This window comes from Hydractinia symbiolongicarpus, chromosome 7, assembly GCF_029227915.1.
Source record: "Hydractinia symbiolongicarpus strain clone_291-10 chromosome 7, HSymV2.1, whole genome shotgun sequence".
Taxonomy (NCBI): domain Eukaryota; kingdom Metazoa; phylum Cnidaria; class Hydrozoa; order Anthoathecata; family Hydractiniidae; genus Hydractinia; species Hydractinia symbiolongicarpus.
Genome location: NC_079881.1, coordinates 32,358,102 through 32,371,792, shown reverse-complemented (window position 1 = coordinate 32,371,792; position 13,691 = coordinate 32,358,102). Strand labels below are relative to the sequence as shown.

General features: G+C 31.2%; 1 protein-coding gene across 1 annotated transcript; it reads left to right on the top strand.

Annotated features, from left to right (window-relative positions):
- The first annotated feature begins 884 nt into the window (after positions 1-884).
- Positions 885-12,663, top strand: LOC130648653 (mediator of RNA polymerase II transcription subunit 15-like). The gene is made up of 11 exons (XM_057454709.1): positions 885-1,075; positions 1,217-1,371; positions 2,254-2,383; positions 2,726-2,774; positions 4,031-4,564; positions 4,645-4,673; positions 4,755-4,850; positions 5,069-5,146; positions 9,850-9,886; positions 10,414-10,488; positions 11,559-12,663. Exons 1-11 carry the CDS (start codon positions 885-887, stop codon positions 12,099-12,101), a joined length of 1,917 nt encoding a protein of 638 aa, XP_057310692.1. The 3' UTR covers positions 12,102-12,663.
- The last annotated feature ends 1,028 nt before the right edge of the window (positions 12,664-13,691 follow it).

The following is a 13,691-nucleotide window of genomic DNA, read 5'->3' as shown; positions in this document are numbered from 1 at the left end:
TCTCTCTTAGAACAGGCTCAATTTCAACTGTCCTTTACAAGTTTCCTTTAAATTATTCAAGTGCTTTTGAACCTTTAATTCAAATACATAACAATCATTTAAACTGTCAGTCGCATCATCATCGTTCATAGCTATTTCAAGTATTTCGTCGTAAATATTCTTCACTTGTGTTAATCTCTGGCTGAGTATCGTTTCAGATGCGAGTAATTCTTCTCAAAATTCTTTCCAATTTCCTAACTTACTCTCGTAGTTGTTAATAATTCCACAGACACTACTTACAAGTGCGTTCTTCTTTCATAACAATCTTTCGGTGGACCATGAAAAATAATAGGAAATTTTGGTTCTTCTTAGTGTAGTATATAGTCGACTCCAAATTCAAAAAAAAACTTAAAAACGAAAACACGAAATACAAACCGGCAGCATAAATTAACAAAATTAGTAGAATTTATACTAAATATTGAAAACTAATAATCTTCCGTAAGTGTATGCATATTTTTTATTCTTGTTAAAATTAAAAACGATGTGACATCACAGCTGATATGACCCCAAATTCGCCACCGTTAAAACGCCGCCCATTCGGTTTGAATTTGCTTGTGGTTGGCCTTACTTCTTGTACTATTAAATGTCAAAGAGAAGTAAAAAAGAAGCTTAAAGAACATTAATGAATCTGTGACCAAAAATGCGATGTTAAGTTTTAAAAGGATCAAACTGCGACCCCGTCTTTTTGTTGCGATAATTTTTTTTCTATAGAAGACACAAAATATGCGCAATAGAAGTTTGTAAGTTTCTAAGTGGGAATTACTTTTATTACATCTTGGCATTTTTATAGCGTAATCTACTTCTTTTCTCTTGAACAAAATAGATAAATTACATGGTAGTTATTTATGAGAAACTTTTACATTGAACAAAGTTTGTTACACGCGTCTGTATGTAAAAACCAGGTCCATCATTTCGCGCGCAGTGATGCAATTCCCTTGACGCGGTATTACGCTATAAAAACATCAGGGTGCAAAGAAACTTGTTCCTCAGTCTGCTTATTATTGTCGTCTACGCTTTATCGCAATTTATCACAATGGTAAGTTTTACTATATAAAAGCCTTTTCTTAAGTTTTATGAAAAATAAGTTACTTCTAAACGTATTGAGTTTCCTGTCGCTTTGTTTTTAAAATAACAAAGTTATGTTTTTAAAAGATTTTTTAATGATTACTTGCATCAGTTTGTTAGGTCCAAAACACAAAAAAAGAAACAACAATAAACGAAATACTGCCTGTTTGTATACTATGACTGCTTTAATAGCATGGTACTATCAAGTTTCTTATGATCATTTCATTCTAATCCAACAAAACAGCTTTCTTATTTTGGAAGAGGCAGGTATTAAAGTTGCTTGATATCTGAGAAAGAAAGAAAAAATTATATCGTATGAAATAAAAATCACAGAATAAGCGCTGTGAACATTAAGGAAATTAAAAGTTCGTAAACCCCAGCGATGAAGATTGCAAGTTCAAAGTTTAACTTTTTTAAAGAAGCAGTTGCTGAAAAATGGCGCCAAAAATTCAATAAAAAAATTAAATTTTTGATGCACAAACCATTTGTCTTTAATATAACTTCCAAAAAATAAAATGTTGTGTGTTAGATTTGTTGAATCAGAGTTATGACACTGTAATTTACTTCATTCTTTTGAGACCTATATCTGAATGAACAAGGAGCGTTTAACTATGCAAGGTTTTTGTATCAAACAAAATAAGTAACATTAGATTTATGTAGATCAAGACCAACATAAAATTTGAAATGCTGTACAATATTTTCTACCCTGGTTATTGCTTATTTTACATTTTTCAAAATCTTTACAAAGCCTTGTTCTTTTTTCATATAAAAACCTGCCTGATGTATCCTTTTTATAGTACAATTAATTTCGTTTTACGTTAATTCGATATGTTTTAAAACAAAGTAAAACAAACTGGAGCACAAAAACTCTGATTTGCTACAGACAAAAACGAATTAGTGAAGAACTGGAAATGTGGTAATCCAAATTCTTTAATTTTACGTCAAATATAGGAGCTTACCTGACAACTAAAACATGTTTTTGGAAAGTGTTTTTTTTTACAGAAATATCATAATGCCCAACAGAAACAAATCACACAAATAAAGTATCAAGGAACTTTTTAATAACCTTGTTAACTTTAGTGACGTAGTGAACGATTCATATTCTATTGGCAGAATTTATTTGTTTTGAGCTATTTTTTGTAAATGTAGACCTTGTTACTATTCATTTACTTAAAATATTTAGAACCTATCATTTTCCTACGAAAATTATTGTATTTTGTTTAACTAAAAGAATTCACAAAAAAACAACAAATAAGCGTAAACCTACGGTTAAATTTATGTAAGTTTTTTTTCTCAGAAAATATATTTGGTGTACATAAAGATAAGTTTTAATCCATCATTTCTGCTAAAAATTATTCTAACTGATACTCTCCTCAAAAAATTATTTTTTCTCCAACATCGAAAAAGCAACATCAACACAAGCTCTTTAGAAGCGTCATATTTTATTGCGAATGAAAGTTTGTATTACTTTTCATAGAAATATATTCTTATGTAAATAAAACTTTCATTAACTTTCATTCAAAGTAACATGACCTCTGTGATCTAAGACATTACTACCCCCCTAGAGAAATGTCGTTGTAAACAAAACAACTATGTTTAATGATACAAAATTTACTTGCAGTCATAATTGCATGGAGCAGAATAATTTGGGATTGATTTTGGATGAGTATGTAGGTTACAATTTTATGAGTCATAAATAAAAGTAATAATTAAAATCTATGTCATGAAAACAACTGATATCATAATGCAAAGATGTTTTATTAAAAGAGAAATTTTAGACATATGTTGCTTTTTGGAAGAAAAAATAGAAAAATATATTTGTGACGAACATGCAAACTCAACAAAGTTGAATTCTTTTAAATTTATAATACGAAGTTGCTACTTCTTCTTATGGGAGCTACAAATTTTTATGCAAACAGACATAACGAATATATATTTGCAACTTTACCATTGCCAAACAACAAGAACATTGTGCTACTTCTTTGGTAACTTTTAATTTAGAGAAAAGCAGAAAAGAATTAATTTTGACGAAAACTTAAATTGACAGGTGTTAAGAATTATCTATTGGTGGTATTTTGATTTAAAACTGATCGATAGGCAGGAGACAACGAAAAACATTAGGTTTTGATAGCTGTATTGACGCCACCAGTGCAGAAAGAAGCATTCATTATAAAGATTTTGTTTTTTCTTGTCTGTTAACATGTATAATTTAAAACGCTTGTTCATATGATTTTGATCAACAGTTAGGAAGGGTTAAATTATTAAAAGTCAGCAAAAACTCGCAAAAGTAATATTTGAAAGTGTCTCCCGTGTGTAGAGTTTAAAACAATTGTAGATGATGAAGTTTCACAACGTTATCAATTTTTCTTTTATTTAAAAAGTTTGGTTAACTCAGCTTTAGGAAATTGGTCCTTTTTAGTTTCTGGTAGCCTCTAGTTACCCACTCAGCAGATGACGTCACTTGATTCCACATTTTTTCAATTTAATTGTCCTTAAACTGCAAAATACTCTGCAAAAGCTTCACCAACTGTAAAAAATCATTGGAGTCAATCTTTGTAATTACTTAATGTTAAAAACCCGATGAACAAGTTGATCTACTCTCCTATATTTTCTCCCCAACATTCTTTATAAGGGAAAAACATCTTGTTTGCAAGCCAGAATTTTAGCTTAGTTCTGTATTCTCAGTCAGGGACCAATTTTTCGTATTAACGTAGAAGATCTTAAATCGAGCAATTCTGCCAACTTAGCTTCGATTTAAATTGAATAACCACCTTTTGCTTTTGAAAGAACCAACACACAAAGAAAACATCAATAATTGAAAAATCTCAGCAATGTTACTAAGTAAAATTATAATTGTTAAACGATTTTTATTTATTTATTTATTTATTTATTTTTTGTTTTATATTTTGTTTTATCGCCTTTTTAGAACACTACCAAGAAAAACAAAGAAAAAGAAAAAGAAAAATTTAATTATGGAAAAGAAAACCCTCAAAAAAATCAAAAAAAGAAAAAAACTCAAAAACAACAACAACAACAACAACAACAACAACAACAACAACAACAACATCAAATGCAGCAACAACAACAACATCAAATGCAGCAACAACAACAACATCAAATGCAGCAACAACAACAACATCAAATGCAGCAACAACAACAACATCAAATGCAGCAACAACAACAACATCAAATGCAGCAACAACAACAACATCAAATGCAGCAACAGCAACAACAACAAATGCAGCAACAGCAACAACAACAAATGCAGCAACAGCAACAACAACAAATGCAGCAACAGCAACAACAACAAATGCAGCAACAGCAACAACAGCAAATGCAGCAGCAACAACAACAAATGCAGCAACAGCAACAACAACAACAACAACAGCAGCAGCAACAAGCCCCAAGAGAAGTGTGGAGGAATGGAGAAAAATTTATTCTACATTCAGTTGTCCGAAGGGTAAGAAACCTTTTATAAACCCTCTTTTGTTCTAATGATTATTTAATCCCAATGGTTTACTTATTTTTTAATTATTTTAGAATCCGAGGAGAGCAGTGAAGAGAGTGGCGTAAGTTTTTGCTACTTTCTCTTGTTAATATGTTATCACACTGTGCTATATATTTATAGAGATATTCTTTGTCTGTTGCAGGGAAAATGATGGTGCACCAGTGTTGGTTAGAGTTAGGCGGAGGAGGTTAAACCTAGGGGAAAATCGCGAAGAAGAAAATGAAAATATCCATAATGAGTAGGTTTACCGTTCTACAATGAAATGGTTTTCCCGTTTATAGTATTTATTTTGTACCGCACAATGTAAGAGTATTTACAAAAATCTTCGTATTTTATTGTGCATTTTGAATGTTTTTAATAGAAAGAATAATCATGGCGAAGAAAACAATTTCTATATTGAGTTCCTTATAACGGAGAACTGTATACTTTGTAATATTGTGCAATGATTTTATTAAGGGCCTTTGAGCAACCACCACCAATTGAACCAGTAGCACCCATGCCAGTGGAGGAGGAAGATCGACCATACATAGTCCCGTAAGTAAATCATTATTTAGTTAAAAGAATACTTGATCATTGCACAATCAAAGTGATTAAAAGCAATATTACTTCAAGAAGGCATACTGCTACCTCATTTATAATTCCTACTAGCTGTTTTCCGTGGAAGAATCCACTGTATTCCATTTAATTTATGTAGCAGATATATGTCCATCAAAAAACAAACAATACAGCAGTGCGCATCTTACATCTGCATTATTATATAAATGACCAAAAAAATTAAAGGTGTCCAACAACTGCAGTATATATGTGACATTTAAAATCTAAATCTACTAAAATTACTTGCTCTGACCATCTGACAAATGCGAAAATTATTCGGAAAAAAGTTTTTAAAAGCATTTCAACATACATCTCACCCATAAAATTTAAATCACTCAAAACGCCACATATATACAAAAAAGCTGATCAATGTCAAACAGAAATCTCTCTCATTGTATATGTTAAAATCAGTTAGTTTATTGCAAACCCTGCCAAAGGTTGACACAAAATGTGAAAAATAAACAATAAATTTTGCCTAAGTAGAAATTTTTATCTAAGGTGCTATAAAGGGATTTGCAAGGATAAATTATAATGCAATAAAACATTATTTGATATATTGCATAGGGTCCTTCCTCACCAAACTTTAGACAAAATGCCAACAAAATAACGGTGTTTAAATCTAAAATTAATAAAGTCCTTTTAGCAATTTGTATGCTGTTTTACCATCAATAAAGTAAACAAAATTTCAAATCTCACATAGCATTCTGTCACAAATTTTCATAAAATATATATATAAGTCATAATGAGTCATGTTAAACAACAGCAATCAATCTGTATATAAGTTCATTTTATGTCAATTTTTGCACCAATTTTGCAACACAAAATACAAATTCTAAATAATACTAAAATCTCTTATTTTGGTCCTTCGCATACCGACGGTCTCCCACAAAAGTTTAATCAAAATGTAAAAAATGAGAGGTAACGACAAAATCAAAGTTTGCAAAATTCAATTATTTCGGTATATACATATATCTACTGCATATGCCCTCTAAAACAATCTTTAATCCAAAATGCCTAAGAAAGACAGTTTGCAACAAAAATCAGTTATTTCGATAATATTGCATACACTCTTTCCTCAGAAAAGCTTCACAAACTGCAAAAAAAAGAATGGTTGTAGGGAGTGCTTCTGATTCAACAAAAAAAGTTTTTTTGACATATTGCATCTAGCCCTTACCCATTAAATCTTACACAAAATTTCCAAAACTATATACGATTTAGAACACATCAAATTTAAATCGAGAATGATCAGTCATTTCGATATATTGCACGGAGTCCTCCCCAGTAAGAATTTATACAAAGTATAGAAAAACAAAGCTTGCAAGGTGTAAAATTGAATTCTTCTTCTGTGTATATATATATGGTCCTTCCTCGCAAAATTAACATAAAATGTCAAAAAGGTTCAGATATAACATCTAACACAACAAAAATCAGTTCTATCAGTATATGTCATGCCATTGTCTTCCACCAAATGTTCCCCTTAAAGTTTCACAGACACAGCCTGTAAATTAAAAACAACTAAGATCAGGTATTTTGGTCTATTTCATACCATTCTGTTCCAAATAACTTATAAAATGTAAAAATTGAGTGGTAAAACAGAAATTTGCAAAATTCCATTTTTTTATATGCATGTATATTATATGCCTTCTACAACAATAAGTTAATTCAAAATGTCAAAAAGAAGAAAAAAATAGCTTACAAAGAGTATAAAATTAAAATCAACAAAGTAGCTCTTTGTATTAAATATAAGCCATACGCACAAAAGTTTACACTAAATGTAAGAAAATGGTTGTGTTTAGTAAATCTAAATTATGAAAAGTCAGTTCTTTTAGCATGCTGATTAAGGTTTTTGCCCACAAATTCTTACATGAAAATGTCAAAACCACAATTTGAAACAAATTAAATTTACATTTTAAGAATACGTAATTTCTGAACTTTATTTTCAGAATATTTGGAGGAAAAGAACTTCGGAAACCAAAAAAAAAAAATCTTCAGGGTTAATAACGTTTGATGGGTTTTGTGGGAATATATATACTGGGAATCTTTAGTTTAAAGCTAGCATTAGCTAGCTACATCAGCTAATAGCTAGTCACTTAAATATAAACTGGAGACTTAGCTAGGTATAAAGAACATGGCTACATATATAGCTATATATATATATTCCTAGCTAGCTAGCTAGTTGTTGTTGGTGGTTAGCTTTTTATGATGCTAGCTATAAAACATGTCTGGCAACAATAATATAATCAAAACTGGAAATAAAACATGAAAAAACCTTACAGAACCTTGCTATGATTAATTTATAAAACCATGCTCTTCTTCAAATGTTTTTTTAAAGATTTATTTTGAATGAAAGAGTAGAGAATACTAAAAAAGAACAGCCATCTTTTTCGTAAACACAATTTCCGTTTTATGCTAGGAACTTCATTTAACAGTCCGTATGCTTTGTGAATATCGAATACCGTTTCATATGTAGCGATACCTATATATATATGCTAACAAAGAGTTTTTTGGCATTAGGGTATATATATTTATATCGTTATTAGCAGCGGGTTATATATTTACACCTTATGTGCGATTTGTATGAAGTACATCCCTAATCTTTTTAGTTAAATTTTAGCGTACAGCCACATCATAAGAAAGTGACCCGTGATTTCCGTGTCGTGGACTCACAGTTTTACTCACGCAAGGGAATTAATATATAAGATGAAAGAACTCACGAACTAAAAAATACTTACTATAAATAGATGCTCACTTCTTTGTGTAGGGCATGTTGTTCAGTATCAATTGTCAGTTTCGTAATTCATTGTGGGAATAATACATTTATAAAATCTAAAAACATATATGTATTAACTCGTCGCTTTCGTCCAATTCTACAAATAATTTTTTTTGCGCCTTTTTTCACAATTTTCTTTCGTCCTTAAAATGTTCATGTAACAACGATTTACCCGAAACGAACTCATTGCACACAAGTATAATTGTGTGCAATGAGTAATAATATATGTATATAATATAATATAATATATAATATTTGTATATATTATAATATATATAATATATACATAAGTATAGGTATACGATACAACTCAGTTGATTTGAAGTTTCTAATCAGTTTTTTTTTGTTTTGTCCGATCTCTTGATTTCTTTTTTTATAAACAATGCAAATATAAGATTCTGTCAAATTGTAACTAACATTTAAAACAATCTTTGCTGAAATCCTAAGGTGAAAGAAAATTGGCTATGGGGATAAAAAGATATATATCTCATAACTTCTGAGAATAATCAAGATAAAGTTGTAAAATTTTGCCGATTATTATGATTATAATAAAATTTATATGGTTGTTTTAATAAAGAGACAATATTAAAGGTTTCAGGACAATATTAAAGGTTTCAGCACGCATGTCTCTAATATATACCATAGTTATGCGGCAAAGCAAAAAAGGGTTAACAAGGGAGGGGGGATAGGGATAAATAAACAAACAGATAAACAATTCTTTTTTATTTATGACAATAAACAGATCATCCGACAGTTAAGACATCACAACACACACCGAATTGTTGTAATAGTCGGTGGCGAGTACAAAAATCCACGGGCTCACCCATCTTTTTTATACCGCATTGTGTGCGCCTCGCTACTGCGCAGCTAAGCTACCATCTTGAGCAGAGACAGACACACAACGGCTATTATTATAGAGATTTTTACTTTTGTGAAGGAAAAAAATTCCCTTGGGAAGTGTGTACCTTAAGTTAATGTTACATTTTCCTAAAAACACATATTTTCCTAAATGTCTGCATAAAATAAATATGAAGCTAGCAAAAACACGTTTCGTAATAGTAAGGATGGAAATCGTTGGACAAACGAAATCACGTAAAAACATGTAAAACTTCCTTCGTGGTATGAATTCAAATTCGAATTACTTTTGTACATAGAACAATTAAACGACTTTTGATGAAGGAAGTTGAGGCTGTGATGACTTTGTTTAAAATAATCACATGTTAGAGCTGCCTTATTATAGGCGAGATAATAAGAAATACGTCAACTTTTGTTCATCCTACAAATTAAAGTCACAAATATGGTAATTCTCACTTCAGAAGAAAAGTTTCTTTTATTAGAGCGCACACGACTTTTGATGTAACGCGTAAGTTCTATTTCGAATGTTTTTAGCAGAACTGAGAAAAGAAAAAATCAGTTTTGTTTTTTCAAATGGGTCAAAACATTGCCACATCTTATTTCTATGCGACGCAAAACAGATAAAAATAGTAGATGACAATGTCGTGTGATGTTAGATATCCCATTAAACTTTGCCAGTGGACTGATTATCGTATAAAAAGCATGGTCTTTTCGGAATATGCTCGTAGAATGAAATACTCAATGAACTACTAACTATTGTTTCAAACGTGTTGACTCTTTTAAGATATCGCATTATTCTATTCAATTATTTATAACATCTTTTTTTATTTAACCAACTTCTCTAATGCAGTGGAAATCCGTAACTAGCTCTATGCAAACGATTTCTCAGTATTATTTTTATTTTTTTATAATCGGCATGCTCTAATTCCTGAAGCTTTTTATTCTTTCACTATATCTCCTAAGTCGTTGTTCCACCATTGTCCGTAATTTATAATGACTCCGTATACTTTTTATCTAGACTTGATCCTCCTCCAAACTTACAAAATTGGCTTGAAGTAAGTAATTTATTTTTACATTTAGTCGGAATTACATAAATAAGGTACGATGCATTAAAATGTTCAGTTAACTTTTGCTACAGACACGTTGATTACGAGTTTGTTTTAAAAAGACACACTTGTGTCAAATTAAGACCTATTTGCAATCTTTGAGAGTGGAGTTAACGGATTAGAGAAATTAAGAAACGTTACAGCAGGAATAACGAAGTTTATGTTTAACGTATATCGTGTCTTGATAATTGGGTACTGCTTAGTGTGTGTGATCTTTAAAAATAGTCCAATATTCTTAATAAAATAGCAAGTATTACTTCTGCGATGAGAAAAATGTTAATCATTTCGACAGTTTTTACAACCTAAACCTAACAGAATTCCTTTCGTAAGCTACTCGTCCAAAATTAATCCCAAATTACATTGTGCCCTATATGCTACCACTAATTAAAAATCATTTTATTTAAAGTCAATAAATTAACCATTTGCGTCATAAATGTATTTCTTAGTAATATTGATACCAATTATCTTATTTTCAGAACGCACCAGAATGGCTGAGATTATACATGCGCACACAAGAGGAGAGAGTTTCTGCTTTGGAGGCTCGCGTGGAGGTAATTTTTATAAAATAATAATTTGAAGCTCTGTACAGAACTGCACCAGCTCTTTTAGAGATACCTTAAAGAAACTTTAAGTTCAATGACTAACCAAGATAAGTGTGATAGCCTTTCTAAAATGTCATGTTTACTTGTTTTGCTGCTTGTGTTAGCGACAATGTAGAATATTTTTTTCATCATCCGTCCATAATATACTTCACTAATCGTTATAAGTACCCAGTATAAAAGAATTCTATAAGTTCATTGAAATTGCAAACACGCGTACAAATAAGAAGCCAGTAAGATAACATTTACATTTGGTTCATTTTCGAAACTCCTGTTTTTATAAATTAGGCTTCGGACGAACAGTTGTGATTTTTTGATCATTTTGGCGCTACTGTTTTAACATTTATCTAATTTTTTCTTATGCTTACGAATTATAATCAAGAAGAGAAAAATAACTAATATTTCGAAGCAATGTAAATAAAAACAAGAAAGACGTTCGTCTTGAACCATCTGCAAAAGTGACCAAGTTTTAGCTCTGGGACTAATACTTTGTAGTGATGTTTTTTGCCAACAAACCATTTTAACTGACTATATTTTCGACCGAGTAAATCTTTTACCGATTATTGCTTAACGTTTATTAACACACTAAGATTTTAAATGTTCCAAAAATAAGATTGGTTGGTTATTTTCTGTTCACAATCTATGTTGAAATTCTTGCCGGCTTAATTTACTCTGCTTAAAATTCATGGATTTTCTTGTGTAAGACTTAAGTGGTTTAAATTTTATTTTAGCTATATACAAAAACGTTAATTTTGGGTAAAATGACAAAAATAACATTGGATAAAATGATGAAAATGAATATATAAATAAGTATGGTTTTCTGTAATAGTCTTTGCGTTCCTTGTTCTGTAGTGCAAAATTTACATTAAACTTTCTACAAGGAAAAATCAAAAGTGAGATAATTGACTTGCCTTTTATGTGGAACATTATTCAGAATATTTGTGCATTCTTTACATTCAATGCTAGAGTTTTTACTCATGTTATAAGGCAAAACTTGGACATTTATCCAACCTTTGTTTTAGGCACTAGAGAATAACGTACAACAGAGGGGGGCAGCCAGGGATCGGTCTCCACCACTTTCCAATCCACCATCACCCCGTTCCCTTATTCCTAATCGTTGTTTACCTGTTCCAAAACTTCCACCAATACCCCTTTCTTTATCATCGTCATCTGTAACTGTATGTGCGCCTCGTTGTTTGTCTGTGCCGTGTGTTTCGTTGTCTTCGTCTACGTTATGTCCATGTTCGTCCTCCCCGCAGAATCCACCATTCCCTTGTGAACACCCTAACTCTCCAGCATATTCCCCCGTTCCACCACCAATCCAGCCAACAAACCAATCAACACCCATTTCTTCCAAACGACGTTATCCCCGCTTCTCATTCCACACTCCATCAACACCTCCAGGCCCACCTACACCACCACGCCCACCTACGCCACCAACTCCACCTCATTTGCCTACTTTCTTTCCTCCGATAACTTCTAATCCAACACCATCTACCCCCCGCCCATTGTCATTCCGTGTTAATCGTCGTCCCGCCCTTTATAGCCGTCCCACCCCTCCATAGCCACCTTCTATTTAAGTTTCTTGTAAGTTTGGTATGTAAGTGAAATGATTGGCTGTGGAGGGACAATTACTTTTTCTTAATTTCTAAGAAGTAGTGGTTTATACTTTGTTCCGTTTTAACCTTAGTGATACCGAACGTTTTACTAATGCCTTCATCTTTTTTCTTGTAAAAGGGAGTATACGTCGTTACATGCAGCTGTGTATTGCAGCATAAATGTTTTGCTTTTCTCAACAGTTTTGTAGGAAGACTAAAATGCAAGTACCCTCAGAGGTTTATGCAAATAGATTTCATACTTGTGTTCATTACGTAACAGTGTGAGTTGCTCGTCATATCAGTTTTGTCTTCCTGTTTAAGCCAAATGCTAACATCCAGAACTATGAGAATGTTTCAGAATGGAGAGATAATTCGGGCATAGATTGTCTGTTAAACAGATAGCTTCATTGAAAAATATATGCATAATTATACGTATGAGGGGAAAATTTTATCCATTGTCAAATGTTGATAACGTTTATATGTATCATTTTGACTTTTAAAATTGTAATATTTTTGTTAACATATATCATCAATAGAGATAAAACACGATTAATTAAACATTTAAATGTTGGATATCTAAATTTATTTAGCAGCAGCTCTCATATCTTGCTTACGTTTTCTTTCGCTTATGATAACGGTGATACCACTGTGCAATAATAAAAAAGATATATAATGTTTCGCTAGTTTCAACTTAAATGATAAAAGATGTCTAGTAGAAATTGATAATATCGCAGCCCAGCTAAATAATTCTAGATTTCCATTTACACGCTTTTATTACATAACAATCAGCTGCTATTACCTTTAGAGGAGAAATTTATCTCGAATTCTGTCAAATTAAAGTTTTAAGCCCTGTGGATTTCTAAAATGCTGAAACTAAATTATTTAACAATTCGTTGTATTTAATTCACTCCAAAATGCTTTTTAAACCGTTTGTCAAATTGAGTGTAATCAAATTTTCTTGCCAATCGTGACCAAGGAGTTTCAACGAGTCAATTAGATTTTTCAAAAAAAGAAAAGTTCCTCTTTGCTTTTATTTAGAAAATAATTTTACTTTTTTTTAACTTTAACTTTGATTTAAAATTCAACTTTACAGTACTTTTTGAAAATTACTTTTGCAAGAATAATTTACACGCTGACACTCAACATTCATACTTTTCTAAAGGTATTAAAATATTAAGGCAAAGCTAGTGTTTACCATTTTGACTCATCACAAAAATCTAAATAATCATCTAAGAATCTTACAACAAGGTCAGAAAGCATTCCAAATATAACTTATTAATAAAATATTCATTTTTTAAAAGGGGCGTATTTGAGTGTATCCATCCTGGTTGTTGCCTTAATTATTTTTTTAACGACGAAAAATGGGTTATTAAACATGATCTCCACCTTACAATATTTTTTATTTTTTGCATTGCTATTTCTGCGTTTTTTCATTCTCACAAAGACACATTTGAGAATTTCTTTCATCTAAATTTCACATTTTTATCAATTTTCTAAACTATTCTATATAAGTAAGATTTTCTTTTCCAAGAGTGTTTATGATACAATTTAGATCGT